Source organism: Numenius arquata, chromosome 6, assembly GCF_964106895.1.
Source record: "Numenius arquata chromosome 6, bNumArq3.hap1.1, whole genome shotgun sequence".
Lineage (NCBI taxonomy): Eukaryota > Metazoa > Chordata > Aves > Charadriiformes > Scolopacidae > Numenius > Numenius arquata.
Genome location: NC_133581.1, coordinates 68,708,442 through 68,735,684, shown reverse-complemented (window position 1 = coordinate 68,735,684; position 27,243 = coordinate 68,708,442). Strand labels below are relative to the sequence as shown.

Genomic DNA, 27,243 nt, shown 5'->3' with positions numbered 1-27,243 from the left:
CTTCCAGACCCTCAAGGGGCTCCAGGAAAGCTGAGGAGGGACTCTTGGTCAGGGAGGGGAGCCATAGGACGAGGGGGAAGGGTTTGACACTGAAAGAGGGGAGATTGAGATGAGATCTGGGGAAGAAATTCTTGGCTGTGAGGGTGGTGAGACCCTGGCCCAGGTTGCCCAGAGAAGCTGTGGCTGCCCCATCCCTGGAGGGGTTCAAGGCCAGGTTGGACGGGGCTTAGAGCAACCTGGTCTGGTGGGAGGTGTCCCTGCCCAGGGCAGGGGGTTTGGAATGAGATGATCTTTGAGGTCCCTCCCAACTTTAATCATTCTGTGATTCTATGATTCTAAAAAAGAAAACACCTGAAAACAGCGTGTACACCTTGCTCCCGAAGAGCTCCTACCACTGTGTGGCTGTGCATGGTCACGTAGGTTTTAAGCAACAGAACAACATCGAAACAGAAAAGACCGGTGGGACATGAAATGACCGGGGAGTGTCGCTGCTGGAGACCCACCTGTTTTATTAGAGAGTCGGAAGGACACCATCTTGTCAGGGATGCTGCAGACATTCCTCACCGAGGCGATGCAGCTGTAATTCGCGTAGTCCTGAGGTCGGAGGTTCTTGAGCTTCAGGATCTTCGTTTCTCCCTGCGTGTGGCAAGAGAGAGGGTTAGGAAGAGAACGAGAAAGAGCAACAACCAGGGGTACACTGAGACTGGCTTTCAGGAGGCGAGAGGAAGATGAAGAGGTGGCTAATTAGAAGCAGACGTGGAAGTGGCCCAGAAAATATATTTTATTTAATCTTCAGAAAGAATGGCAGTTGGTATAACCTAAAACCGTAGCCCCACTTATTTATTAAAGGCAAAAGAAAAGAGAGCAGCGAGGGGGAAATCGGTTCGATAGAGTTGCAGCATTATTCAGAATAATACAACTTAAAGTACAATCTACATGATGAAAAAAGTCACAATCTACAGAAATCCCGCTGTCTTCCTTTGAAAATGAGCCACTGATGGATTTTATTTTTAGCCAGCAGTGTAAATGATGGAGCAGGGACCTGCATGGGATGTGTAATGGAGTAGTTCCTTCAGACACAATCAAGAGAAAACCGGGAAATATCAGATTTCTGCCGCAGTACTATGTGAAACGGGCACTGCGGAAGCAGAAACTCAGGAGAAAAAAAGCGAGTTGCTGAAATTTGTATGTAGAAATCTTACAGCGTTGTTAGTAAAAGGAGTAATGAAAAGCTGAAAGGAGTGTTGGAGATAAAATCCCGAGCACGCAGAGATGCCGTGGGACAGAGCAGGGAGGAGGAGAGCACCAGGAGCACAGCAAAGCTCAACAGGGTGGAGGGTTGCGGAAACATCAGAGAGGTCTATGTATCTCAGCACCTCCACATTATTCCCTCTAGCATTAAAATAACAAACTTCCTCCGCTTTCAGTCTCCTCCAGTTGCCTGTGTTCATGCTAATTAGCTAACAAAGTACTATGGCTAGAGAAGGCTTAGGCAGAACCCCAGCCCAGGGCGGTTGACACTCAGAATAGGCTTATAAATCATTAAAAGAGCAAATTTTGGAAAACGTTCATTATCACGTGTCCTGTTAATCCCGCTACAACTTTTAATAATACCACAGCTTGAGCAACTGAATTTCTTTTATGGAATTTCCTTGAACAATATCATGTCCACCAACTGCACGGGCCTATATAAGGCCATACAAAAGATGGTAGTTTGTGAAAATATATGTACAGAACTAGCAAAAATCATGAAAAGAGAAGATACAGCTAGCCAGACAAGAAGAGAGACAGCCATGAAAATCAAGCCTGGTAGCTTTGGAACTGAAGTGCTTTGTATGTGCAATCAGTCCCCCAGAAATCCTGTGATTTAAGCACATAATTAAGCACACGCTGATTTAGAGTTTGCAGGACCAAGCCCTTGGAAAGGTTGGTCCTAAAGACAGAGATCTGACTTTAGAAAGAGGTTTATCTGGGCTAGAAAAGGGCCCGATCCAGGTTAGTAGGGACCCAGCTACCAAAGTTGTCAAGTCCTGGAAACACGGAGCAGCCACATGCCTTCAATTCAATCTCTGGACTCCAAGTTGAACTACTGGGCTGAACTCACAATGGTATCTGCAGATTGCAGAGATTTATGAAAATGTATATATTTTCTTCACTGGTTTGGATAATTATTCTAATTATGTCTAATTGCATAATTATTGTAAATACAGCAAATTTAATCTGGTACTCAGGCTGCGCAATCACAATGTGCAATGAGGATGATGCAAGCTCCTAGGAAAAAATTCGGCATCGAGATTTTGGTTTTGAAAAGTTTAGTGTTTCCAATAATCCCAACAGATGAGAACGTGCATGTTCACTCAACTTTTCTCCCCGTGGCAGCTAAAATAAGTAGCTGACATTACCTGGCTCATCAAAAAATTTGTTTGAAGTTCAAGAATTTATTTGTATATGCCCAGTTTTCCAGGTGCCTTCTATGATTTAACAAAGCAAGTAAACCACTGGAAAGAAAAAATTAGCCTTTTTGGGGTACAATGCCTTAGAAAATTTAATTTACATCTAATTTGAATTTAGGACTGATAATCCACCTTCAAAGCAATCACCAAAAAATGCCACCTGAAATTCATATCTCACGATGCTCTGAAGTTTTATCTCCTCGATCCCTCCTCACATCAGCTCTTACTGTTTGTTACCGTACCAGAAACTGAACCAATTACATCGACGTTTATGACTCTTGAACCTTTAATTACATCTTTTTTACTCTTATAAACATATATCAGATCTTGTAGGCACAGCGACAAGAAACACTAATTCAACCTGACGTCCGATAAATGTAAAAAGGTTATGGATAAGCTTTCGACTATCAACATGACAATCTGATTTATTTATTAATTCAGCGCAGACAGAGGTTCTAGGAAGAATGCTCCTAGTAACCTAGTAATATTTATTTTTTAAAAAATATTGGATCACATTTCATGTGACACATTTTATTAGCTATGTTCTTGTTAGCTGACAGGGAAGGTAGCAGCATTTCCTTGTTGAAATATAAAACAAAAAGTCCCATATCAAGGGAGTCTCTCACTTTTTAATTAAAACATTAAAAAACTCCAGTTTACACAGTTGAGTCCAAGAAAACAAACCACAGATTTGCTAAACAAGGTCCGTACATGTTAAATTAAAAATAATCTCGTCACATTTAGGAAACCAATAACTCGACTATGTAATCTAATTCTCATCTCCGCAAGGTTCCGGGCTCCACGTTTCTCAGTAAAACACCAAGCCACTGTAGCAATATAAAGCTGTCAAGTACAATAAAAAGGAAAAAATGAAGGTGCTCGCACATCATTAGCTGAAAATTATTTATGAAAGTTGCAGGTTGCTTTCTGCTATGAAGACCAAATTACCAGACAGTTTTCACCTCTGTCTTTACTCGTTATTGCTTGAGACTTTCCAAAACAATTTTTTTCTCCTTTTTCCTTTTTTTTTTTTTTCCTTTTTGCAAACACCGCCACACACTTTTGTCCATAGACAATAAGATAGGCCACCTTTGGATTCTGAGAATGTGCAAATGTGCTAAAAATAAATTAATCTGATCTAATCTGACAGACTCTTTTGATGGCCCAGTCTGGCTCTGTGGCTGTGAGCGAGAGCAGGAAGACTGAAAAAATCACTTTTTTCCATTTTTACCACCTCATCTTTAAGTGTGTAATTCTGGAACAAAACCGTATATTCAAAGAAGCAAAAGGCAGAATAAAATAAAAAAAAAATATTAAAAAAAAAACCCACACGGAGTTGCAATAGAGTTGAGCCTTCTTGAAAAGCTTTTTAGGCTCTAACTTCTGTGTGGAATCACTTTGCATTGTATTGGAAAAGATTAGGAAATAGCAGTCAAATCAGAGGTTTGGGCTTGCAGCAAAATGACTTCAAAGGGGCTCCTGCAGACAGCACTCGCTGCGCATCTTCCCACAATTTCCCATTCCATAATTTGACAAAAAAAAAAATTAAAAGACCTGTTTGATATCGGGATGTTTTATAATAATACTTGGGTGGATTTGTGCTGGGTGTAGTTATGCGGAGGGCACGTCCGCTTACCCACACCACAAACCCCCCAGGGACACGCAGGAAGATCCAGGTACAATAAAACCCGTGCAAGCAGATTAAATAGATTCCTAAGGAAGGGAAAAAAAAAATCCTGTCCCCTCAGTCCTACCTGGGTAAAGAAGGGCTCGTAGATCTCCACTCCTTTGTCAGACCCTTGTAGCAAGACCTCCTGGCCGCGCCGCCAGCTGTACCGCACGGGCGGGTTGGAGTTGGCCACGCACCTGAGAAACACCGTTCTCTCATAGTAAAACTGCTCTTTTGCCTCCCCGATGCTCTGGTGGACTGTCACGATTGGATCGTCCAAATCTGGAAAGACAGGGGGAAATAAAAAAAGAAAATAAAATCAGGCTTCAGTTGATCCTACGATGGTTCTACGATGCGTCAACAGCGAAATAGAGGCAATACAGCTCGAAACGTCAGAAATCTACATTTTAGGGCTTTTGTAGCAGGACCCCAATTTAGAGTTTGTTTTCATCTGTACAGCACCCAGCAGAACTGGATCTTCATTTACAACTCAGTCTTTGGGATATAACAATATATACAATATTATATAAGATGATGTAAATCATATTTCTGTTCTGGTTCCGCTAATACTGAGGTTTCATCTGGTTTTCGTCTTTACTACTTGTTTCCTATGTGTGATTTTTATTTAAATGTCGCTTAGACAAAATAGTTTATAAAGCTTTGGAAATAAATAGACAGACTAATTTGCATCCTAATGGTAGGATCCACTAGAGCATAGATCATGTGAATGCATCTGTTTTCCTTTAAAGCAGCAATTTAATACAGTAATTTAATGCATATTCCCTTCTTTCAGTTACATGCATTTAACTTCAAGCAGGTAAATTCGTCACAGGCTTTGGAACACACTTCTCTTGATTAAAATACAGATTTCACATAACTACTCTCACCACAGCAGCTCAAAGAAAATTAGATCCCCACAACAGAATACACTCATCCTAAATAGGGAAGAAATAACAATAGCCCTTGGAATGTGAGTACACCTAATTAATTAATTTGGGCTTTATTCCATCAGGAACAAGTAGATTCCTGTTTGCAGGGGTTTACTATTGTTTATTATGTGCTTTCTCTGAAAGCCTGAATTATGCCAAAGGGGTGAAAAAAAAAAAACAACCCAAACCTAAACCAAAAGGAAAAAAGCAATGACCATCTTTTACTAGTTAAAAACACACAACCTCTGAATAACATGGTGAGCGATTCTCTGGTGAGCTTGAGGGAGAAGTGACCCTACCCGGGGGGGTGGCAGCCAAGGAGAAGTTGCTTCTCCAAGTCCAGCCCCATGTTTCAAAGGTAGGTCCAGGTTTGGCTCCTACAGGTACAACACGAGGACCGATGCTGTTACCCACAGAGAGGAGGAAGAACGTCCCCAATTATCCCCGTAACGATGCGACCTGCACACACACATGGCAACAGCACGTTCCCACATGCGACTCAGCCTTGGCGAAAATAATTTCAGAACCTTATCAGCAGCGCTTCTTCCTTAAAACAAAATATAAATAATGCTGTAAGTAGTGCTCAATTAATCACTCATCCACAAATTTAACCCTATTTTTGTAAAGTCTTGTATGAGTGACTATCCAAATGTCAACTCATTAGATTTATTTGAGACCACGATTCAGTGGAATGCAGAACGAGGTGGTCCAACCTTGGCACGACCACCAGTAGTCCAAGGGAACATCGGCACACTCAAAGGCACCTGCACACTTGAGTCTCTTGTCAAAGGTGTTGGAAACAAGGACAGTTGTTTTGGAGGGACCATCACACACGTTTTTCTCCCATGTCCTTTCCCCAAGTGCAAGTCAAACACCCCCCAAACCACAGTGCATTGTGTGAGGTGGACCATCAGCACAGCAGTTCTTAAAAAATGTGGGGGTTTGATAGCTTTTAAAAACTAGAGGTGCAGGGGATTGTTAAAGGAAGCCCATCGTTAGCCATCTGAATAGATTAGCAGGTTTCAAACGTCCACACTGAAAAGCAGTTGGCACTTAAAAATTCTTCTTTAGATGCTTACATTTTGATTTGCATAACAAGAATAAAGCTTGAGAGTCTCTTGATTAATTAGAAACTAAACCTGCTCCAAAATTTGGAATAATTCAAGCAATAATGCCTTGTAATAGTGCACGGATTTTAAGTAAATGTTACCTCCATTCTCCTCTACAAAACATTTAATTTAATATCACAGAAACAAATTATGAAACTGTTGCTCCAAATTAGGATGGCATTTTCTAATGAGATTTCATTTTTGTTTTAAAGGTTATTTTAAATCACAGTAGCATTTGAAAAGGGAATAGATTGCTGAAACGCTGTGTCTTCTACTCATGGAACGGAAAATAAAAAGAAGGAATTAGCTCCTTTCAATTTCTAGGCCAAAACACCTGTTCCCTGTATTTTGATGAACAACAGAACATTTCACACATGAATGCTTTCCAGCGTCGGCTTATGAAAGAACATCCTTCAACCACAAACAAGGATGACTGACAGCCAAGAGTCTCCAACACTGAGTCGGGGGACTGCTCCTCCGATCTCTCACCCTCGAATAAAGGTGCGTTCTCTTTGGTGAAATCCACAGAGGTCCAAGTCTTGATTTAGCTTCATTTTCATGAAGTTTAGACTGGGCAGATTATATCACTTAAAGCCCAAAAATGAGACTTTTGAGGCAATTAGAAAGTCTGCCAGTGTAAGGTGGCAACCAGCATCCTGACACAAAGAAGGCTGAGGCTGACTGGCTAGAAGAGTCCTTGGAGGTCCTGGTGGAGAAGCTGAACAGGAGGTTGCCAACCACATTCCAGGCTGCAACAGCAAGACTGCAGTCAGCAAGTCCACAGAAACGATCCTGCCCCTCTACCCATTGCTGTGAGACAACATCCTGAGCACCAGGTCAAGACATGGACATACTGGAGTGAGTGCACAGGAGGCCACCAAGATGACCAGAGGGCTGGAAGTAGCGCCATACAAGTAGAGGCTGGGGGAGCTGGGTTTGGCTTTGCCTGGAGAAGATAAGATGAAGGGGAGATCTAATTTCTATCTTCGGCTGACAACAGGAAGTTATAGAGAAGATGAAGACAAACTCTTCTTAGAGGTGCAGAGTGAAAGACCACAAGGTCTAAGTTGCACCAGGAGAAGTTCCTCCTGGTTATAAGTGAAAACAAATTCCCCAGGTATCCAGAGAGGCTGCGGGATACAGTCCTTGGAGACATTCAGAGCTTTACTGGACAAAGCCCTGAGCAATTGGCCCTGGTTTGAGCAGGGGGATGGACAAAAGGTTCTTTCCAACCTAAATTATTCCAAAATACCATAAGCTGTGATGCCATTCCTCGTTTGTGCTACCTGCCCTCTTGCAATGAATCTGTTCTGGATCTGTCTTCACACCCTCCAACACCAGTTCTCCTCTAGAACATAGAGAACCAGGCACCCTCTTTCTCCATGGTGCTGTACTATGGCAGGGGATGGCTTTTTGATAAGAATACAGGGAAACCTCAAATAAATGTCAGTTGGGAACCCAAATGCGGCAAGCCCTCTGCCAAAGCATTTCATAATGGTCAAATTAATAGCAAATTTGTGCTGCAGAACTTGAGTGATTTTTCCATCGGCGGCACTGGAAAGATCTCGGCAGCTGCATCAAAGCAAAAGCAACAGCAGCACTAATAGGAAATAGGAGACAAAATAATGCCTGCAATTGTTGTGAGATTTTAGGGAACAGGCAACTCCTTGCCCTGCTGCTGGGCAGGGTCAGACAAATGTTTTACTGGATTCTTATACAAGATTGTATTTTGCTCAGGCAATGCCAGAGCTGCAAACATAACCCAAAATAGGCTTTTTTTTTTTTTGTAATACTGCCAAGGTATTCTGCACAATTATTCCAATGCAACTGTTGAATTCATTGCCTGTGGACAGGCTATTTTAAAGCCATCTGATCCCGGTGGCATTAATGCCCCTCTTGTCAAAGCTCTCCAGAATTCCGGTTTCAATGTCTAATTGAATTGGTACTAATTGATATTCAACTTTCCAAATAGGTTTTGAAAAAAACCAAAACACCCCAACTATTTCAAGCTCTGCGCATATGTGTGAGTATCTGTGGGTGTTTGTTCCCTGAAAGCACTGGAACAGTCTGGGAGGGAAGCTGGGACCTCAGGTATTCCACAGCAAGAAACCTGGGAAGAGGAAAGAGAGGAACACTGAAAACACAGGGAGATCTTGCTGCACCGGAGAAAGATTTTTAAGAAGCTCACCAAGATGAGTTTTTGAAGTGCTTTACAAGACAAAAAAAAACCTCAAAAATTTCCATTTTGGGTTGATCAAATTACGAAGAGTTAACTGACTAATCATTCTTTAAATTAAACTGAAGTCATGGGTGTTGCTACGTAGTTAAAGCCTATTAATCAAAATGAAAATAATTACAGAAGTATGTTTTCCACAGAGGTTTATGCCACCATTAAGTTCAATTTTTCAGTCTTTAATCTTTGAATTGAACCAAACAGTTTCCAAAACGCAGATGGCACCGGCATGCTAAATGCTGTTATTGGAAGAATTCCCTTCACACATTCCTGAGCTCTCAAACAAACAGAAAATCCAGGAGAAGCTCCTCAAAATGGGTTTAATCTAAATGCGCTGTGAATTGCACCACGACGGCCAGAGATGTTGGTGTGGAAGGTGCAGAGAAGTGTGGCAGATGCTATTAATATCCGCTTTACGCTGAATTCAAAGCGCTGGAGGCATCACATTATCTCTGAGTAGGAGACATGGACCATCTCCTGCAACCCTCACCTGAGCTCCGGGGGAGTTTCACACTCAGACACACAAACGGGAGAGCAGGATCACACATTATATTTGCTATATCATCTTTTTCTTATTTTTTTTTTTTTCCAGCTGCTGGGACTACACAGCTTGCTGATTTCATTTGTTAATTAGCTGTCTTTGTCTTCAGATGCTCAAAGCGAGCAACGCTTGGAAGTCAGGATAATAATAAAACCCGCATCTGGCAAACGGATTGAAACGGCTTCATCAAGACACCCAGAGAGGAGACAGCAGTGACGCATATATTTAGCCTGCCCTAACTCGTAAGTTATTCTTAAGTATAAAAGCACCGTGTTTTTCAAGCTATTTTCCTTGCTATAGCCTCCTTGACCCAGCACAAGCTATCGGTAATTACGCAGGTTTGAAGTGCTTGGTGTTACTGTATCATGTAAAGCAGTTACACATGATTCAGAAAAATGCACAAAAACTCAACAAAAACCTATTTCTGGCGTAGCTATGGGAAGGATAACGAGCTGCCTTGCATGCCATCCATCAGTACATGCAGTGCGTCAACCTAGGAGCTCCAAACAAACTGGAAACAGGGGAGCCAAGTTACCTGGAGCTGCACGCAAGATATTTTCCCTCTCTACAGCCCTTTAAAAGCGATTTATTATGCATCCGCAGTGCTGGATTGCGTGTGCAGTAGGGATACAATAGCAGAAAGCATCATTTACAGGGCCAGATCCTACAGGAAAGCAAGACTTTCTGGCTTTGCTCCCACCAGACTAAGAGCATGACCCTAGGAGACCCCCGATGAGCTTACATTGATTTCCAATCCTGTTTTGGGAAGATCAAACATATGCCAGAAGGCTGTTAACGTCCTCAAATACAAAAGGACAAACAGAATGACCTTAGTAGTCAACAATCCCCTGTGCAGCTCGAGACCATTCCTGTCTGCCATGCTTTACCCCAGGTGGGAGTTTATCAACACAGCATCCAAGAGGAGGAACGTAATGAACACTCAGTGATATAGTTTTAAAGACAACGTTTGTTTTACACTTTTAATGAAGTTATAAATACACCTGATCAAAACTGCACGAACTGCTTATAGGAGCATGTCCTAACGAGACCAGGAGGATGGCACAGGGTGCACAGCCCTACAAGAGGGCACCGATGGATGTGTTTATCCAAGGACACCAAAACTAAGCCAACACGCATTATTTATGGCACTGAATTATCATCAGAGTCCTTGGGCAGCCCATACACCGGGGCTGAGAGTTTTTAATTTACAGCACAGGGAGCAGAAAACAGCCACACCTACTACAACACTGAATTTCTACATCTGTGTGCACGTGCTTACATGACTAAAGAGCAGTGGATTTTCACAGAATCACAGAATTGTAGGGGTTGGAAGGGACTTTTGGAGATCATCCAGTCCAACCCCCTGCCAAAGCAAGGTCAACCAGAGCAGGTTGCACAGGAACACGTCCAGGAGGGTTTTGAATGTCTCCAGAGAAGGAGACTCCACCACCTCTCTAGGCAGCCTCTTCAAGGGCTCTGCCACCCTCACAGGAAAGAAGTTTTTCCTCATGTTCAGATGGAATTTCCCATGTTCCAGTTTGTGCCCGTTGCTCCTTGTCCTGTCACCGGGCACCACTGAGAAGAGTCTGGCCCCATCCTCTTGCCACCCGCCCTTTAGATATTGCTCAGCATTGATGAGGTCCCCTCTCAGTCTGCTCTTCTCCAGGCTGAACAGCCCCAGGTCTCTCAGCCTTTCCTCGGCACAGAGATGCTCCGGTCCCTGATCATCTTTATAGCCCTCTGCTGGACTCTCTCCAGCAGTTCCCTGTCCTTCTTGAACTGGGGAGCCCAGGACTGGACACAATACTCCAGCTGTGGCCTTACCAGGGCAGAGCAGAGGAGGAGGATGACCTCCCTCCACCTGCTGGCCACGCTCTTCTTGATGCACCCCAGGAGACCATTGGCCTTCTTGGCTATCAGGACACATCGCCGGCTCATGGGCAACTTCTTGTCCACCAGGACTCTCAGGTCTCTCTCTGCAGAGAGCAGCAGGTCAGCCCAAAACCTGCACCAGGGCGTGGGGTGATTCCTCCCCAGGTGTAGCACCCTATTTCCAAAGAATGAAGAGCCGGATGCTCACACAGAAGGATATACTTCTATAAACTTGTAATAGAGGTTAACAGTGCAAGACTGTACCCTCACACGGTCGGAGAGAGACACCAGCAAAGACTTCTTGGCACAGTCTTGAAATAGATAGGACTGCTGGGATCACTGCCTGCAGCAAGAGTAAAGATATAATTTTCTTTCATGTATAGAATTGGTGACCTGAGTACAGGATCTTAATCTGGTATTGGCCATCGTTAAGCAACATTAAGAAATTAAAGGGCAAAGAAAAGAGCAACAGCAAAGTACTTATGCACTAGAGAAAGTACTTATGACTTCGGCTTGCAGTAAAAGACATAGAGAGCAAGACGCATTTAATTTCTCAGAAAAGAAGACTGAACAGTAACTTTATTATAGGATGTAAGCACCTCACGGTGGGAAAACAGCAGGTACAAAAGAGCTCTTTTGGCTACTGGTAATATGTACGACAAGCAACAATAGCTGCAAACTGGAGGAAGCCCAATTCAGTATGGGAAAGAATCAGACTTTTCTTTTTTTTTTTTGAGGATAAAGCAGTTGAAGAGAGGAACAGACTCCCTGGGCGCATAGAGCATTCCTCACCTGTTCAAACCAAGACCAGATGTTTTTTAGTGACATACAAATTACATCCAATATAAGAATAGCAGAAAAAACCACAACCAACCAACAGAAAGGGCTGTAAGATAAAAGAGGTCAAACTAGACAGGTCGGGGTTGGAAGGAACCTCTGGAGATCACCCAGTCCAACCCCCTGCCAAAGCAGGGTCACCCAGAGCAGGTTGCACAGGAATGCATCCTGGTGGTTTTGAAATATCACAGAATATCTCATATGATACGTCATGGTCAATTCTAGCATTAAATTTTATGATAAAACGTAAGTAAAGAGAGAGTTGATTAAAGAATTCCAGATAATTATCATTAAATCAAGTATACTCGAATCAAGAAATAGTTATTGAAACTCCCTTTTCATTCCACTTGCATTAGACTATTCCGGAGTGTCCGCACACTTTGGTTCCCACCCTGCCCAACACGGCCATGAAAAATACTGACAAAGCACGACTATCCATAAAAAAAGCTTGGAGGAAACAAGAGTTAAAGCCCCTCTTACACTGCAGGGACTGCAAGGATGGCTAGAGAAGAGAACGGCAGCTACAAATGCACTCATAACGTATGACTCTGCTACAGGATTTTCACTTTCCAACGATTTATCTTCCTTTTATGAACTGAGATTCAGATATAAACACACACTAGTTGGACAGTCTTCAAGAAACACAAATCCTTCTCCCAATTTATACAGTTCCTTGAGGAGGAATTCTGCAATAACTGCTTTGTCATTATCCCTGGTTTGTAAACAGGTAACCTTGATTTTTAATTTTCTCTGTACCTACAAAGAAACAGAATGGAAGATTGCATTATGAAAGAAATAAGGATTTACCAACCAAGCCAGGAGAAAGAGGCACTAATACTAAAGGCCACCTGACACGCACGACACATTAGTAAGAATAATTGTTACAAATAGGACTTTTCAACATAATAAGTAAGTAATTATTGGTTGTGTAATCCCAAAGGTAATTAATGCTTGCTCCTTCATTTTTTAAAGAAAATAAACTTAATTTTGTTGAAGTAACGAACATTAAACTGGGTAAAGAAGGTCTAGTTCTAGACCGCATTCACCTCCAGTTAATGGCGTCCGTAAAATTCTTCCAGACACTACTCACAAAGTTTAAATCCCTGTTAAAAACTACATTCTGAACACACTCAGTGCAAATAGCGGTGCCTTGAAGAGCAGCAGCTCCTGATAACACCCCACTGTTCTCTTACTGCCTTCTTCTGGACTTTATATGGTCTAAAGTGAGCAAAAAAAACATTTTACTTCAGCAAAAAAAATATCTGACAGTCTGTACCCATATAACAGAAAGTGCCAGGTTTCCTTCCCCTTGCCCCGTATCCGCTCTGCTCTTCCAAGACTCACATTTATTTTCCAGCCTTAAACTCTTCACCATTAAATATGTCAGTACAGAAATCTCAACAGTGCTCCACATACTTTCTTGCAATCTCTACTCTTAAAGGAGACTGTATTTTTTCCCAGTTTTACACAAACAGAATACAAAATATGCATTTTAAAAAAAGAGAGAAAAGAAAGAGGAAATAAATAACGGTGAGCAGATGATGAAAAAAGGAGGGCATGTAAGAATCTCCTTGGAGGCAAATGAAGATGACAAATCCAACAAACCTAGAGCAAAGAGGAAAAGGAAAATGAACCTGCCCAGAATATTTAGTGCCTGCGCCTGATCCCAGGCAAGTGAAGTCTTTCTGCTGACTTGAAAGAAATCCCCCAGCCAGTCCCTTTGAGGACCAAAGGCTCAAATCCCATCCACCTTGGAAGGGACCCTCAGGAGGTCATCTAGTCCACATCTTGCTTCTCTCCACACCAATGATGCCCATCAATTTTGCATCAGCAGCAAAAATTAATACCAAAACATTAATACAGTATGTAAACGCAGCTGAGTCCCAAAGAGCAACTAAGAACGGCTTCCTTGGATAATTGCATCTGACTGCCCATCTGCCAACCTCCCTTCCCCCAAGCCCGCTGAGCTTTTTAGCATCTTTTAGCAACATTTCAAATGGGGATTGAGATTCCCAAAGATAATTAACCTCCAGCACATCATATAAAATTGGGGTATGCAGGTGGGGAGAAGCGGGAAACACTGCACCATGAGCTCATCGTGGCCAGCAGGCACGCAGTGAGCACCCTGGCCTCTGGTGCCCATGGGTGTCCTCTGCAGAGCCCATCATCACCGAGCTATCAGGGAGACTACAGGGAAGAGCGTGGTGAAGGAGCCGGAGGTGTGGGGAGGAAGGACACAAATCTGTAAGAAACTAAGTTTTATTAATTCTGTTACTATAATAATACAAAATAATGTCTAGTTACACAGGTGAAAGACCTTGAGCTATTTGGTTAGATGCCTTCTGCAGTGCTCCTGGTAGCCCTGAACATGATGAGCCTTCCCCTGCACGTTTTGCTCCTCAGGTAAGGGGAGGAATCATCATGTGCTTCCCTCAGGAAGGAGCACATGATGATCCGAGGGCTGGAGCACCTATCCTATGAGGACAGGCTGAGAGAGTTGGGGGGGTTCAGCCTGGAGAAGAGAAGGCTCCAGGGAGACCTTAGAGCCCCTTCCAGTCCCTAAAGGGGCTCCAGGAGAGATGGGGAGGGACTCTTGATCAGGGAGGGGAGCCATAGGATAAGGGGGAAGGGCTTGACACTGAAAGAGGGGAGGTTGAGATGAGATCTGGGGAAGAAATTCTTGGCTGTGAGGGTGGTGAGAGCCTGGCCCAGGTTGCCCAGAGAAGCTGTGGCTGCCCCATCCCTGGAGGGGTTCAAGGCCAGGTTGGAGGGGGCTTAGAGCAACCTGGTCTGGTGGGAGGTGTCCCTGCCCAGGGCAGGGGGTGGGACTGGATGGTCTTTAAGGTCCCTTACAACCCAAACAATTCTATGATTTCTGGTTATAATGAGACAACCCACACTACGTCTCTTCAGAACAGCAGCAAAACCTCACCTTCCAGAGAAGCAGCCCACAAAACAAACCATGTGCCAGAGAAGCTTTCAGATACCTACAGCTGGCAGAAGGGGAGTGCTTCCAGTTAGCAACAGCAAATTTGAAAGATATCACAAACCATAAACTCGGTGCTTTATATAATCTAGGCTTATTTCTGTTATGGCTCAAATCAGATTCCTACAAACAGACTGAATTTTCGAGCCGTTAATACGGTCTCTCTCTCCACTCCGGGGATATTTACAGCATCAATTATCTTGAACCTCATCTGACATGTACTCATCTCAGACTGATCTAACTACAGCTATTATCATGTGTTAGAGACAGTTTTAATTTGGAAAAGGAACAGGATAAAAGGCATTCAAATAACCTTACAGCACTCTTACTAGATATTTTTTTTTTAAGGAGGAAAATAAAATCTGCATACACAGCCAGGTAATACTATGGAATTAATACTCTAATTAATTGTGAGCTTTTTTCCTTTAGATAAAAATACTGATGTCTGGAGTAGTATTTTGAACAAATTCCACAAGGTACTTCCTCAGCAGCTATTCAGAGATAATTAAACATCATTGAAATGAGCTCAACGTGAAAATACAAATCTTGCTCGGCTGAACCTAATAGAAATTCTGTATTTCCATTCTTGCATGCATGCATATTTAATAGTCGCTTCTTAATTTTCATGAGCAAGGTTGTCAGTATGTATTAGTCAGTTATTTTAGTGTTTACTGTAAAAGGTTCATGTCTTTGGACACCCAGAAATAGCAAGGGGGGTGTGCTGTAGCTGCTCTCGCTCCTGCTGACCAGCACCGTTCCCGTGATTCATTGCTTTCTGCCTGTCTACTTCTATTAGCTCTTTTTTCACGCAAACTGTCTCTGTCAGTGTTCTCCGTTAATACATCCCCTAGTATCATACTGTGCTGGAGTCCTCAGCACAAGAAGGACACGGACCTGTTGGAGTGGGGCCAGAGGAGGCCACGGAGATGCTGGGAGGGCTGGAGCCCCTCTGCTGTGAGGACAGGCTGAGAGAGTTGGGGGGGTTCAGCCTGGAGAAGAGAAGGCTCCGGGGAGACCTTAGAGCCCCTTCCAGTGCCTAAAGGGGCTCCAGGAGAGATGGGGAGGGACTCTGGATCAGGGAGGGGAGCCAGAGGACGAGGGGGAAGGGTTTTAAACTGCAAGAGGGGAGATGGAGATGAGATCTGGGGAAGAACAACTTTGCTGTGAGGGTGGTGAGACCCTGGCCCAGGTTGCCCAGAGAAGCTGTGGCTGCCCCATCCCTGGAGGGGTTCAAGGCCAGGTTGGAGGGGGCTTGGAGCAACCTGGTCTGGTGGGAGGTGTCCCTGCCCATGGTGGAACTAGTTGATCTTTAATGTCCCTTCCAACCCAAACCATTCTATGATTCTATGATCGTAGTTGTAGTACCAAAACTGAAGTGTATTATTCTCATGAAAATATTCACCCATAATTGCTATAATCATACGCACATATATAACTTATGCTAATGGGGAAAAAAATCCTACTTCTGACTCCTTTAGAACACCCTCCTTTCAGAGCATCCTTATTCTGGTAAAACCTTTAGCAGAACTGCAGACAGAAAAGCATAACTGTGCCAGCAGTGAGCAACCTGCAGCCACCGCCAAACCCCTGCTCTTATCACCCTCCCTCCCAGACCCGGTGACACCAGACCTACACTTACAAGCACATACAGACAAATAGCCCACGATAAACCTTCCTTCCCACTCCAGAAAATAACAAGTGTCAGGAACACACTGGGAGGCAATCAGACTGGTGAAAAACAGCAATATGAGAGTCTGAGAGCCCTTTTGTGGGGCCAGAGGCTCGACGTTGCATTTGCTTTATTCTCGGCTTGCTTTTATTGAAATTGCTGTAATTTCAATAAAATTTTCTAATGATTTTGAATGTCGGTTCTTACTGTAGTTTTGTGCCTTCCGTGTCTCCCTGTTATCCATCACTTTGTAAGAAACAAGCACACACAAAAGAAACCTTTTATAATCCCGGATAATGAGCACCACTGTGTTTTGGTGATATTTCGGGAGAGCGAACGGCGGATTCAAAAAGTGCAGCATATTTATTGCCAAGATCAACCGTCCAGTGAAATCAGAGCCTTCTTGTAAGCGGAGTGATTGAAAACAAAAGCATGGTAGAGCCAGAACATGATTATAGAGAAGTTATTTGGTGCAAATAATCAACAGACAAACTGCACTTGATGGATACAAGTCACATCCCCAGCGCAGTCCGGGAAAAAACCAAAATACCACAGCGGTTGGACAGGATGGAAAGGACCTCCCCTTTGTCAGGAAATATGAGCATAAGTATCCCGAAGCGATGCCACGGCAGTGGTCTTGCAGTTACTCCACGGCTGTTTAAGGCAATGAAGAAAATTGCAACTTCACTGCTCTGTTCCCAGGTGACTCCGTGTTAGAAAAAACCATAGAGAAGGGGAGGGAGAAGAGGCTTTGGATCTCAGCTGTTCTGTCACTGAGCAAATGGTCCGCAAAAGGTGCTGTGCAGATCTTACAGAATTTACAGAACAGACTAAGACTCACCTGAAGAATAAAAAAAAATCTTCTGTAAAACCAGGGTAAATCTTCCTTTAAAAAAAAAAAAAAAAAGGGAAAAAATTAAAATCAAGATACTTACTACACTATTCAATGTTCTAATTATGATTTGCAAGAAAAAAAAAAAAATCAACACACTAAAGGATCCATCCCTTGCAGTCAGATTCATTTCCCTGGACACACTAGAATCTAAATCTGAAGTTGCGGGAGAAAAGGGAAACAAGCGGGAAGGTTCTTGTGCAACGCAAATCCGTGGCAGCAAGTGAGGCTCAATCAAATGCAACACTGTCACTGCCCTATAAGTTTTTGAAGGGATTTTTGGGGATGCCCTACCAAACTAATCCTGGGCAAAGAGAAATTCTCTTTTGAGCTTTTCAGTTGCTCTCCACAAACCTTCTGGCATTTTTTCCTGATCCTTCTAGAATTTCAAAGGCAGACTAAATTAGCTGGTTCCTTGTTATGAAACTGCAACAAAAAACTTTATGTCCCATAGAAATGGACGCATGTAAAGCAAATTAGACCAGAGGATGAAGAATTAAAGAAAACCGCGTATATTTCAATCAGTATACATCCAGGAACTTATTCTGAGATGCTTTACTGGCAGCAGGTTGGTAAATTTGATGCTTTAACCATTCTTTCTCAGTCTGTAACAACTAGCAATATTTTCAAAATAGTTTCCCAAGAACGACAAACCTTTGACAGTGCATTTATAGCTCCTCAGGTCAAAAAGAGAGGGAAAAAAAAATGCACCAAGTCCAAATCCAGGCATTAGCAGCACTATCTATGCTGATGCATTAACACATAGTTCCCAAATCAATGCTAATTAGCCAAAGATCATTCCAAAAATGAAATTGAGCTTTTCCTTGCAAGAGTTTTGGAACCGCAGTGAATGACACTGAAGTTGGCAAACGACCCGAGAAAGATTTGGTCAATGGAAGAGGTTTACATGTAGAGTTTGTCACCTTCCGTTCATCTGCTTCCGAATGAAAGTCACCCAGAATTGTCATTAGGGCACTCAGTATCTGCCTGCTCAGAATAGTGGGGGGACCGGGAGCCGACACAGAAATGGACACGCCGCACGATTCCACGTCTGGGAAGACGGAAAGTCATGGTGTCAATTCCTTTTACTTCCAGGGCTGACTCTCTCGTCTCTCCCGTTGAACAGTGCACATCACGTGTGCACAAGCCTTTCAGGTTGCCAGACTCATTCCCTTTGATGCTGTGCAAAAACCAGTGAATCCAGTCCATCAGCTACTTAGTATAGGATCAGCTGATGTTACTATACGCAAAGCACGTACGAGAGGAGGTTACATCTACATCTCTTTGGTCTACTGTGAATAGCAATTTTATTTTTGTTTGGTGAGAACTCATAGGTTGTGAGCTGAGTTTGGATTTCATCGTTCCTCTGATCTGCCCTGCATCACAGCCATTTTGCTTTCCTCCCATTCAAGGAAATTGGAGAGATCTGAGTAAATCGGTGAAGATAAAGATAAGGGAAAGCTTTTCGATCCAGTCTATCTAAAAACAGGAGTAAGAAAATCTTTATACGTGGCATCTTAAAATCTCCAAAGACAGTTCAATTATTTTTTTTCCATCTATGGCTAATCCCAGTTGAAAACAAAAGTGCAATATTCATTTTGCAGTAATTCAGTAATCACAAGACTTCACAGAATCATCAAATAGTTGAGGTGGAAGAGGATCTCTGCTCAGCCCATCCAACCCCCTGTGCTCAAAGCCGGGTAAACTAGAAGTGTGTTGCTCATTACTGTGTCCAAGTTTTCCTAAAGATACCGGCTCCAAGAGCTTCTTGGAAAAGAAAACTACACTTGGATCCACATACACTTTTGAGTAATGGTTCCCCTTATCATGAAATTAATCAGGCAATAAGTTAATAATTAGTTTTCCTCATTTATTTAAAAAACAACAGAATTAAATTCCTAAATAAGGCTTAATATTTTTTTTGAGAATAATGAATAGTCTTTAAAATGGCCAGCAAACACTAATGGACTGCACTGGAACCTTTGTGAAGTTATTGCATTATTTTAATGGAATTTCATTTTTTTGTTCAGTGTTTTCTAAGGAAGTAAAAGGAGAGAGAGAAAGTGGTAGCAGCCACTAAGAAAACTTTGAGAATGGAAGGTGAGGGAGACAACAGAGGAGTTTGCAGAAAGGTTGAAGAAGCAGCCCCTGAGAGCCATATGCCCCTTGATGCATTTAAATAAGAGGTTAATTCAAATGCACAGCCAGTTGAGTCGTTGCAAAGTTTCTTTTCAAGATACCGATTCCATTGACTCATAGGGATTAAAAAAGCAACCCTGTGAAAACAGAGTATTTTTTTACTAGTATTGACTTTCCTCAAGGTGACTTTGCCTTCACTTAGTTCCTCCATAATTAAGTTATGGAAATAAATAAAATGATAATCGAAGCATGTGGCTAATATTTTTCATATATGCCATTCAAGAAAATAAGAAATGTTGATAAAATATTATATTTCTTTTTGGGTTTCTTTGGTTTTATGGTGGTGTTTGGTTTTTGTCAGGTTTTTGTTGGTTTTTTTTTTTTAGCAACAAAGTCAGAGATCAAATAGCCATGCAAAGAAAGCCAGCGTTTCCTGTGAAATACCAACAGTCCGTTATCCTTAGTATTCTAGACCAGACTTCCGAAGATGTAGGTTTTTTTTAAGATGACATATGTGTTTTGCCTATGTTCCCCATCCACAAAACCCATAAAAAACAGCAACAAAGAAGGTGACAGCTTGATTCCAGAAGATCCTAGTTAACTGATGAACTCTAAACACATCATCACTTCCAGCTGCTTTTACCACCTACACCTCCTGTAAGTAATGCATAAAGGTTCCTTTAAAAAAATAAATCCAAGGCTGGTCTAGCCCAGAAAATAATGACCGAACTTGTAAAAAAACATCAGGTCACCACCAAATCACCCACCGATGGGAATTAGGGGTGGCTGAATGCTTTTGGTTGGACCCCAAGCCCCTTGATCTCCACGCCGAGGACAGGCTCAAGCAGGTTATGAAAGCTCAGCAGCTGCCAGCCCGAAGACAAGACACGGTGGAGGATTTCCTCAAGGAAGGAAGACGATGCCGTGACTAACAGCGTACCCTGAAGGAGAGAGGGATGGGGGGAACGAAGGCTGAATTTCAGATGGTACCCACTGGAGCATCTTTAGATGCAGTTTGTGATTTCCTTATTTAAAGGGGAAGTAGTCTCACAGGCCCAGAGCTGTCCTTTTTCTTCTTTCAAAAAAAGGAACAAAACCACCCATCCTTTTTTTTAGTAATTTATTCCCTTGGTATCTTTACATGTTAGGGTGGTTACTTGTCTCCTTCTACTCAATGTTTCCCAAAGCGCACTGACATTTTCAGCATAAAATTTCAGTGAGAGACCAGGGCTGCAAGATTCTCCTGCTCTGGTTCAAGTCTTTTCTGTTCTGGCCAAACAGCTCACCATAAAGCTAACCCCAAACTTCCAGAATTAGAAAGCAAACCCTTTGACAAAGCTTTGACAGAGCTCCTATCCAGGAAGGCTGGTGTGAGGCTGTGCTCTGCCAGTGACACCTGCCCTCAGAAAAGCAGCAACTCTATCTTCTTAACAGATTAAGTGACATTAACATGGAGGTGGTCCCCATGGGCTGTTAGTAACTGCACCTTTCCTTAATGCCCAGTAACTTCCCCCAAAACAATCCTGCACTGTCACCTCATAGAATCACAGACTGGCAGGGGTTGGAAGGGACCTCTGGAGAACATCTAGTCCAACCACCTGCCAGAGCAGGTCCACCCAGAGCAGGTTGCACAGGAACATGTCCAGGCGGATTTGAATGTCTCCAGAGAAGGAGACTCCACCACCTCCCTGGGCAGCCTCTTCCAGGGCTCTGCCACCCTCACAGGAAAGAAGTTCCTCCTCATGTTTAGGTGGAACTTCCTGTGTTCCAGTTTGTGCCCATTCCCTCTTGTCCTGTCACTGGGCACCACTAAAAAAAGACTGGCCCCATCCTCCTGACACCCACCCTTTAAGTATTTACAGGCGTTGATCAGTTCCCTCTTAAGTCTTGACCCAAGTCCCTCAGCCTCTCCTCATCAGAGAGATGTTCTAGTCCCCTGATCTAACCCCAGCATCACAGCAGCGTAGAAGGGAAGCGATGCTTGACTCAACCCGTCGGAGCGCACGCGCCAGGCAAAGCAGCGCCGGTTGTGCAGACTGCCTACAAACAGCTGTTTTGCTTCCAAATACTTCACAAAAACATAAACACCGTGAATTATTCCTCATCTTACACCCAGGTGTCTAATTGTTTAGTTTAAGAGTTACTGTAGACTTATTAGAAAAAAGGGAAGATGCCACCCACTCTACGCTACGCTGCCAAAAGATGTTGTACCGAGTTTTTTGTAGGCGATGCTGACTTCGCTTACAGGGAATTACAACTTAGGGCACAACAGCAGGAAAAGGCAGGTGAGTCTCATCTAAATGCGGTACCTGCATCAGGTTTAATTGCTCGCACTCTCAGCGTGCCCGTTCCTTTCTACCCGGTGCTAAAAAGAAAAAAATAGAAATTGAAATAACTGGTTCAGGTGAGGACATTTGCATGTGGACAGGAGTATCCCACCACGTACAAACGGATCAGATGTGCTAGCGCTCCCAAGGAAACTGTCGGCCTTCATCATCCTGTTGATGAAAGAGAAACACAGCGCGTGCCACCAGCGGTCCCCAAACTCTCTTTAAGATTTCTTTTATAAATATCCATGTTTATCGTGGGTAAATTCCAAAAGTTCTTCTGTGACCTGAGAAGTTAAATGCTACCGTGCCTTCGAAGAACATCTTGTTTCATTTAATTAAGAAGGCCTAAATACTTGATCCAAGACTTGCTTCACTTATATCCTCCTGCCTTCTGGAGTCCAAAAACCCAGACTTGGATATCTGGCCTCTGTGTTACTAAATATCTAAAGCCCATGAGGCAACCCGACAGAGGGCTCAGCAGGGGCAGACGTAGTTTGGGGAGCCTGGATTTCCTAAATACCAGTGCCTCCTGGAAATCCCAGCAGCAGAGAGTACCAAAAGCAATGAACCAGTTACTTCTTAACAGCCATTGCTTCAAGTAATTACTCAAAAAAGTGTGATAGGGACCCACGACTCTCCTGTTTCAGACCTACACCTCCCCTTCCCAGAAGCCTGCCCAAAGGTGGTTCTGGGAAGCAGCACTTTCCCAAAATGGTTGCATCTGCCAGAAAATAATACAGTATCAATTGATCCGCGGAGAGACGGTGAGTTATATTAATAAATCATAGAATGGTTTGAGTTGGAAGGGACCTTAAAGATCATCTTGTTCCAAAGCCAACATCAAAACCATTCCTTCTCCTTGCCCAGGAGAGGACTAATTTTCCCCTTAACTCTTCATCGCAGTTAGAAGACCCAACCATCACCGTGTCAGCTTTACTGGGCTGTGGATAAACTGAAGCAAGGGCACAACCCTGCATAAGCAGCAACCAGGACCAGCCCCAAAGACAACTGCTCAGTCTGTTTTTCCCACTTTCACCTCTTCTCATCTTATCTGATGGAGAAATGCTATGGTATGGAGATCCTCCAGCCCTGCAGAAGTACCTTGTCACCAGTACAGAGATGGGTGCACTCAAAAGGGCTACCCCATACTGCTCCGTGAGCACCACAGCGCAACGCACAAATATATTCTGTTTATGGATGCAAATGATGGGCTAAGCTTATTTTAAAATTGCCTGTCCTTCACTTCTTTATTATTATTTTTAAGACAAAGGGGGGAAAATGAAAGCATGTAGCTGGTTTAAACTGACACTTCAGTCAAGGGTAGGGACTGGATGTGTTATTAGCAGGATGGTAAACAAGCCTCCTTTTTTGAAACCCAACCTGCTTTGCCATTGTCCCTATTGTCGATTCGAATGTTTCTACTTCAATGTGCCTTAATTAAAATGTTAGCGGTCAATATTTCCTTGAAAGCATCTCGAGAAGTTTTTATTCACGCCTAATTGCTTTGCAGATAATGCCAGAGGAAAACAATCAAACAGCTGGCAAATAAGCTCTCTGGTGGGATATTTTAACGCATTCCATGTTCATCTGTGCAATCTAAAACCAGCCCATGCCATTCCCAGTCTTGCAGACTGGTGTTGGGCTGTGCCGTTTCCCAAACACCGTGGGCCCAACTCTCTTCTAATTTATTTCAGTAGATCTCCTGGATCCGGCAGGAGAATAATCAGCAAATGAGCACTGTTAAGTACAGGGGAATTCAAGTCTAAAGCTTAAATAACACGTACAGATTCCTCTCAGCGTTGATGAATTTATGCAAAGATAAAGTAAATAATGGCCTCTGAGCTGGTTTGCATTTTCTGCTTTCAAAAAAGACTAATTATTATTTCACCCACACAAAAAACAACACCAGCAGTCTATCTGCAACTCTCGAGCTGTATTTTTAGAAAGCATAATACTTAATATAATCCAATATGATATATATTTACATTTTTGGGGGGGTGGGATATTTGAGGGGTGGGGAGGGGTTGTTGGTTGGTTTTTTGGCTTTTTTTTTTCCCAGTTCATTTATTCAATTACCTAATCTCTATATGTTCCCATGCATATTCTGCATTTTTCCTTCCTGCAGAAAGTGAAAATCCTTTTCCTTCCTCAGCCTATGATGTCCTTGTGAGGGAACCACATCACAGCCCTGGTCAGGACTGATGCTGGGAACGGATTCATGGAAAAAAGGGACAGAAAAGCCCTGGTAAGCTCTGGCTCATCCCTCCCTGTGCCCGGAGGCAGGACTGGCTCTGCTGCTGCCAGCACCAAGAGATGCTCCTCCAGCCTGTCCCCAGAGAGCTCCCTGCAGATGCTCCCTGTCCCCTGGAGCTCCTGTTTCAGTATCTGCCCATCTCCACCATCAAACAGCTTTTGTTGCTGTCTAACCCAGATCTCTCACTGCAATTTAAGCCAATTACTGTCTGTCTTATCCTTTGGGGATCTTCAGAAAAAAAAACCCTCTCTTTCTTTTCTTTTGTCCTTCTGAAGGCTCCTATTAACTGCACCCTTCCTTGGCCTTCTCTTCCATGTGAGCAACCGTCGTGAATCATTTCCCTCCTGCATTAGAAACCCCCCCCAGCTCATCTGTCACTCCTCTGCCCTTTTCCATCGATTCACATCCTCCCTAATGTAGGATGCATGCTCCCCGGACCGGGGAAGCACTAGAGCAGAAGAGCTACTTCAGCTCCTTACAGAAATATCTCCTCACCTCCTTCCAGGTGCAATATTTCTGGCTTTCCAAAACTCCACAGCGTGGTCAGACTCACTGCAACTCCCAGACCCTCCCTGCTGGCTCTTTGCCTTCGCAGAAGCTAAGGACGTAGCCAAGAAGGTGGCCAAGGCGGCCAATGGTCTCCTGGGGTGCATTAAGAAGAGCGTGGCCAGCAGGTGGAGGGAGGTCATCCTCCCCCTCTGCTCTGCCCTGGTAAGGCCACACCTGGAGTATTGTGTCCAGGTCTGGGCTCCCCAGTTCAAGGACTGGGAACTGCTGGAGAGGGTACAACAGAGGCTATGAAGATGATCAAGGGACTGGAGCATCTCTCTGCTGAGGAAAGACTGAGAGACCTGGGGCTGTTCAGCCTGGAGAAGAGCAGACTGAGAGGGGACCTCATCAATGCTGAGCAATATCTAAAGGGCGGGTGGCAAGGGGATGGGGCCAGACTCTTCTCAGTGGTGCCCGGTGACAGGACAAGGGGCAACAGGCACAAACTGGAACATGGGAAATTCCACCTCAACATGAGGAAAAACTTCCTTCCTGTGAGGGTGGCAGAGCCCTTGAAGAGGCTGCCTAGAGAGGTGGTGGAGTCTCCTTCTCTGAAGACATTCAAAACCCTCCTGGACACGTTGCTGTGCAACCTGCTCTGGGGCAGGGGTTTGCACTGGATAGTGCCTGAAGGTCCCCTCCAACTCTAACCATTCTATGACACTGATCCTGCCACCTTCTTACCAAAACACATTTCACAGATCACTTTTCCAATCTGCCCAACCTGTTTCTGATGTCAAAGCCGCCTTCTTGAAGTCCTCCTCACCTGCTGCCATTTAACAAGAAGCTACAAAAAGCCTTTTGATACATCAGCTCTTTCAAATATGGGTTATGCAACATTTTGCTTTTTCACTAATCAATGGCTGGGTAATTTATGAGCGGTGCCTCCAGCACACGGGAGCAAGATAAAACAGGACACATTAAATTTTGACACAACACATGCTCTTACATCCCATTAGAAGGTATGGGTTGCTCCAAATTCCCAACTCATAGTATTAAGGCATCACAGGAGGGAACTTTAACTGCAGTTTTACCAAGCATAGGCCATGCAGATACTTTTACAAAAGAAAAGGAAATGTGAACAACACAGGAATTTTTTTCTTAAAATCTGCATGTATTAGAAGTTCTTGTATGCATCCCAGCGGCCTACCAGATATTTCTATTATTGTCGTGGTCTAATGGTTTAACCCAAGCCAGGAGCCGCTCAATGCAGTTCTCCCCCTTCCCTGAGAAGGGCAGGGAGAAGAGGGAGAAAAGGAGGGGAAAGGGAAAGGAATAGAAAGAATAACAGAAAAGGAAAATAACAATAATAATAACAACAATAATAATAATGACACAAGTCACTCTCACCATCTGGTGAACTGGCACCACCCCACAGTGATCACCGATTCCTGCCCTCCCCTTCCCAACCCACATTTATATACTGAGCATGACACCTATGGTACGGAATATTCCATTGGTCATTCTGTTTTTCTGTCTATATTCCTTCTTAGCCTCTATGGGAAACTAAAAAAAGTCCATGAAAAGCATAAACATCGCTTAGCAACAACCAAAAGAATATGCATTACTGACATTCCTTCCACAGCACTCACTAGAAAGAAAATTAACTTTCCCATATAATACGCAGGGACATTTGCATACCCACAGCGCCACAGGTCACGTCACCTCCCTCGTGCGTGGAGCTCGATGGCACGATGAAGGCAAGAAACACAGGAGAGCAAAAAGGAGGGAAGGAGCATGAACAGATTTCTTGAAAACTACAGATCAGTAGGTAACCAGGCTTCTATTTTACTGGAAAATGCAGATTACAGGAAAGCCTGCCTTAATGCTGGAAGGCTATTTAAAAATCCATCAGAACTCTAAAATATGCTATTAGGGACTCTGCAGTCCCAACACCTACTGCATAAAAATCCCAAGCTATTAGGCAAACCAACATCATTTCAGATCAGGCCATCAGCAGGTTGCCAAGTCTTAAAATAGCAGCTGCATTTAAAATTATATTTAAACAAGAGAAGCGGGAAATTGAGCTCTGATGAAACCCGGCGCCTGGCCTGCGGAAGGCAAGCTGGGATGATGCCTCCAGGTATGTTGGCATTGGAGGGATGTCTAAAAAACCTTGGTGTGGTCCCTGACTAATGGGGCTGCAATTAGCACGTGAAATCCATCTCGGTGTAACGATGCAAGGAAATCACAAGGCTGCGGCTCCCAGAGCCTGCTGAAATGCTGCTCTCCAAGATTTCCCTCCCGAAGTCTCACTCATCTGCCAAATCCTACCACCCACCTCGTCTTCCATCAGACCGTTCGCAGCATCTGCTGGGGTTTTGCATCCTTCTGGCTCTTGTATTTGCAGGTGACGGTAAATGCAAGCCTTACCTCAAGCATTGCCGGCAATAAAAGTACTGAAAAAACAGACGAATCTGTAGTAATCCCACTGTCTTCCCATCCCATCTGGGGAGCAGGCTTTCATGGCGTGCTCCATCAGCCTAGTGCAGCAGACACGAGACTTGCTCTTGCTTGTTCTATGTTGCCAACACCCAGGAAATTCTGGGTTTTGTTATTAAAATGCGATACAGGCACCGATTGCCACATGAGCTGTGCTTCTGACTTTCAGCTCTTGTTCCTTAATTCGACTCCCTGGCACTTATAAAATTAGCAAAGACAGAAGGCATGAGACCGGTGATAAATTCCTGCCAACAGAACCATCCTGGAAATGTCACCAGTCCAGCAAATCACACACGTAGACTCAGCGGTTTATGGTAAATAGGGATTGCACCACCTCTA

General features: G+C 43.6%; 1 protein-coding gene across 1 annotated transcript in view; it reads right to left on the bottom strand.

Annotated features, from left to right (window-relative positions):
* MDGA2 (MAM domain containing glycosylphosphatidylinositol anchor 2) overlaps positions 1 to 27,243 on the bottom strand; it is a 361,261-nt gene that overhangs the window by 170,797 nt on the left and 163,221 nt on the right. Inside the window, exons 6-7 of the mRNA XM_074149599.1 lie at positions 4,208 to 4,404; positions 504 to 636 (exon numbers count right to left, since the gene is read on the bottom strand). Of these exons, the coding sequence (XP_074005700.1) occupies positions 504 to 636; positions 4,208 to 4,404 (330 nt within the window). The remainder of the gene's footprint in view (positions 1 to 503; positions 637 to 4,207; positions 4,405 to 27,243) is intronic.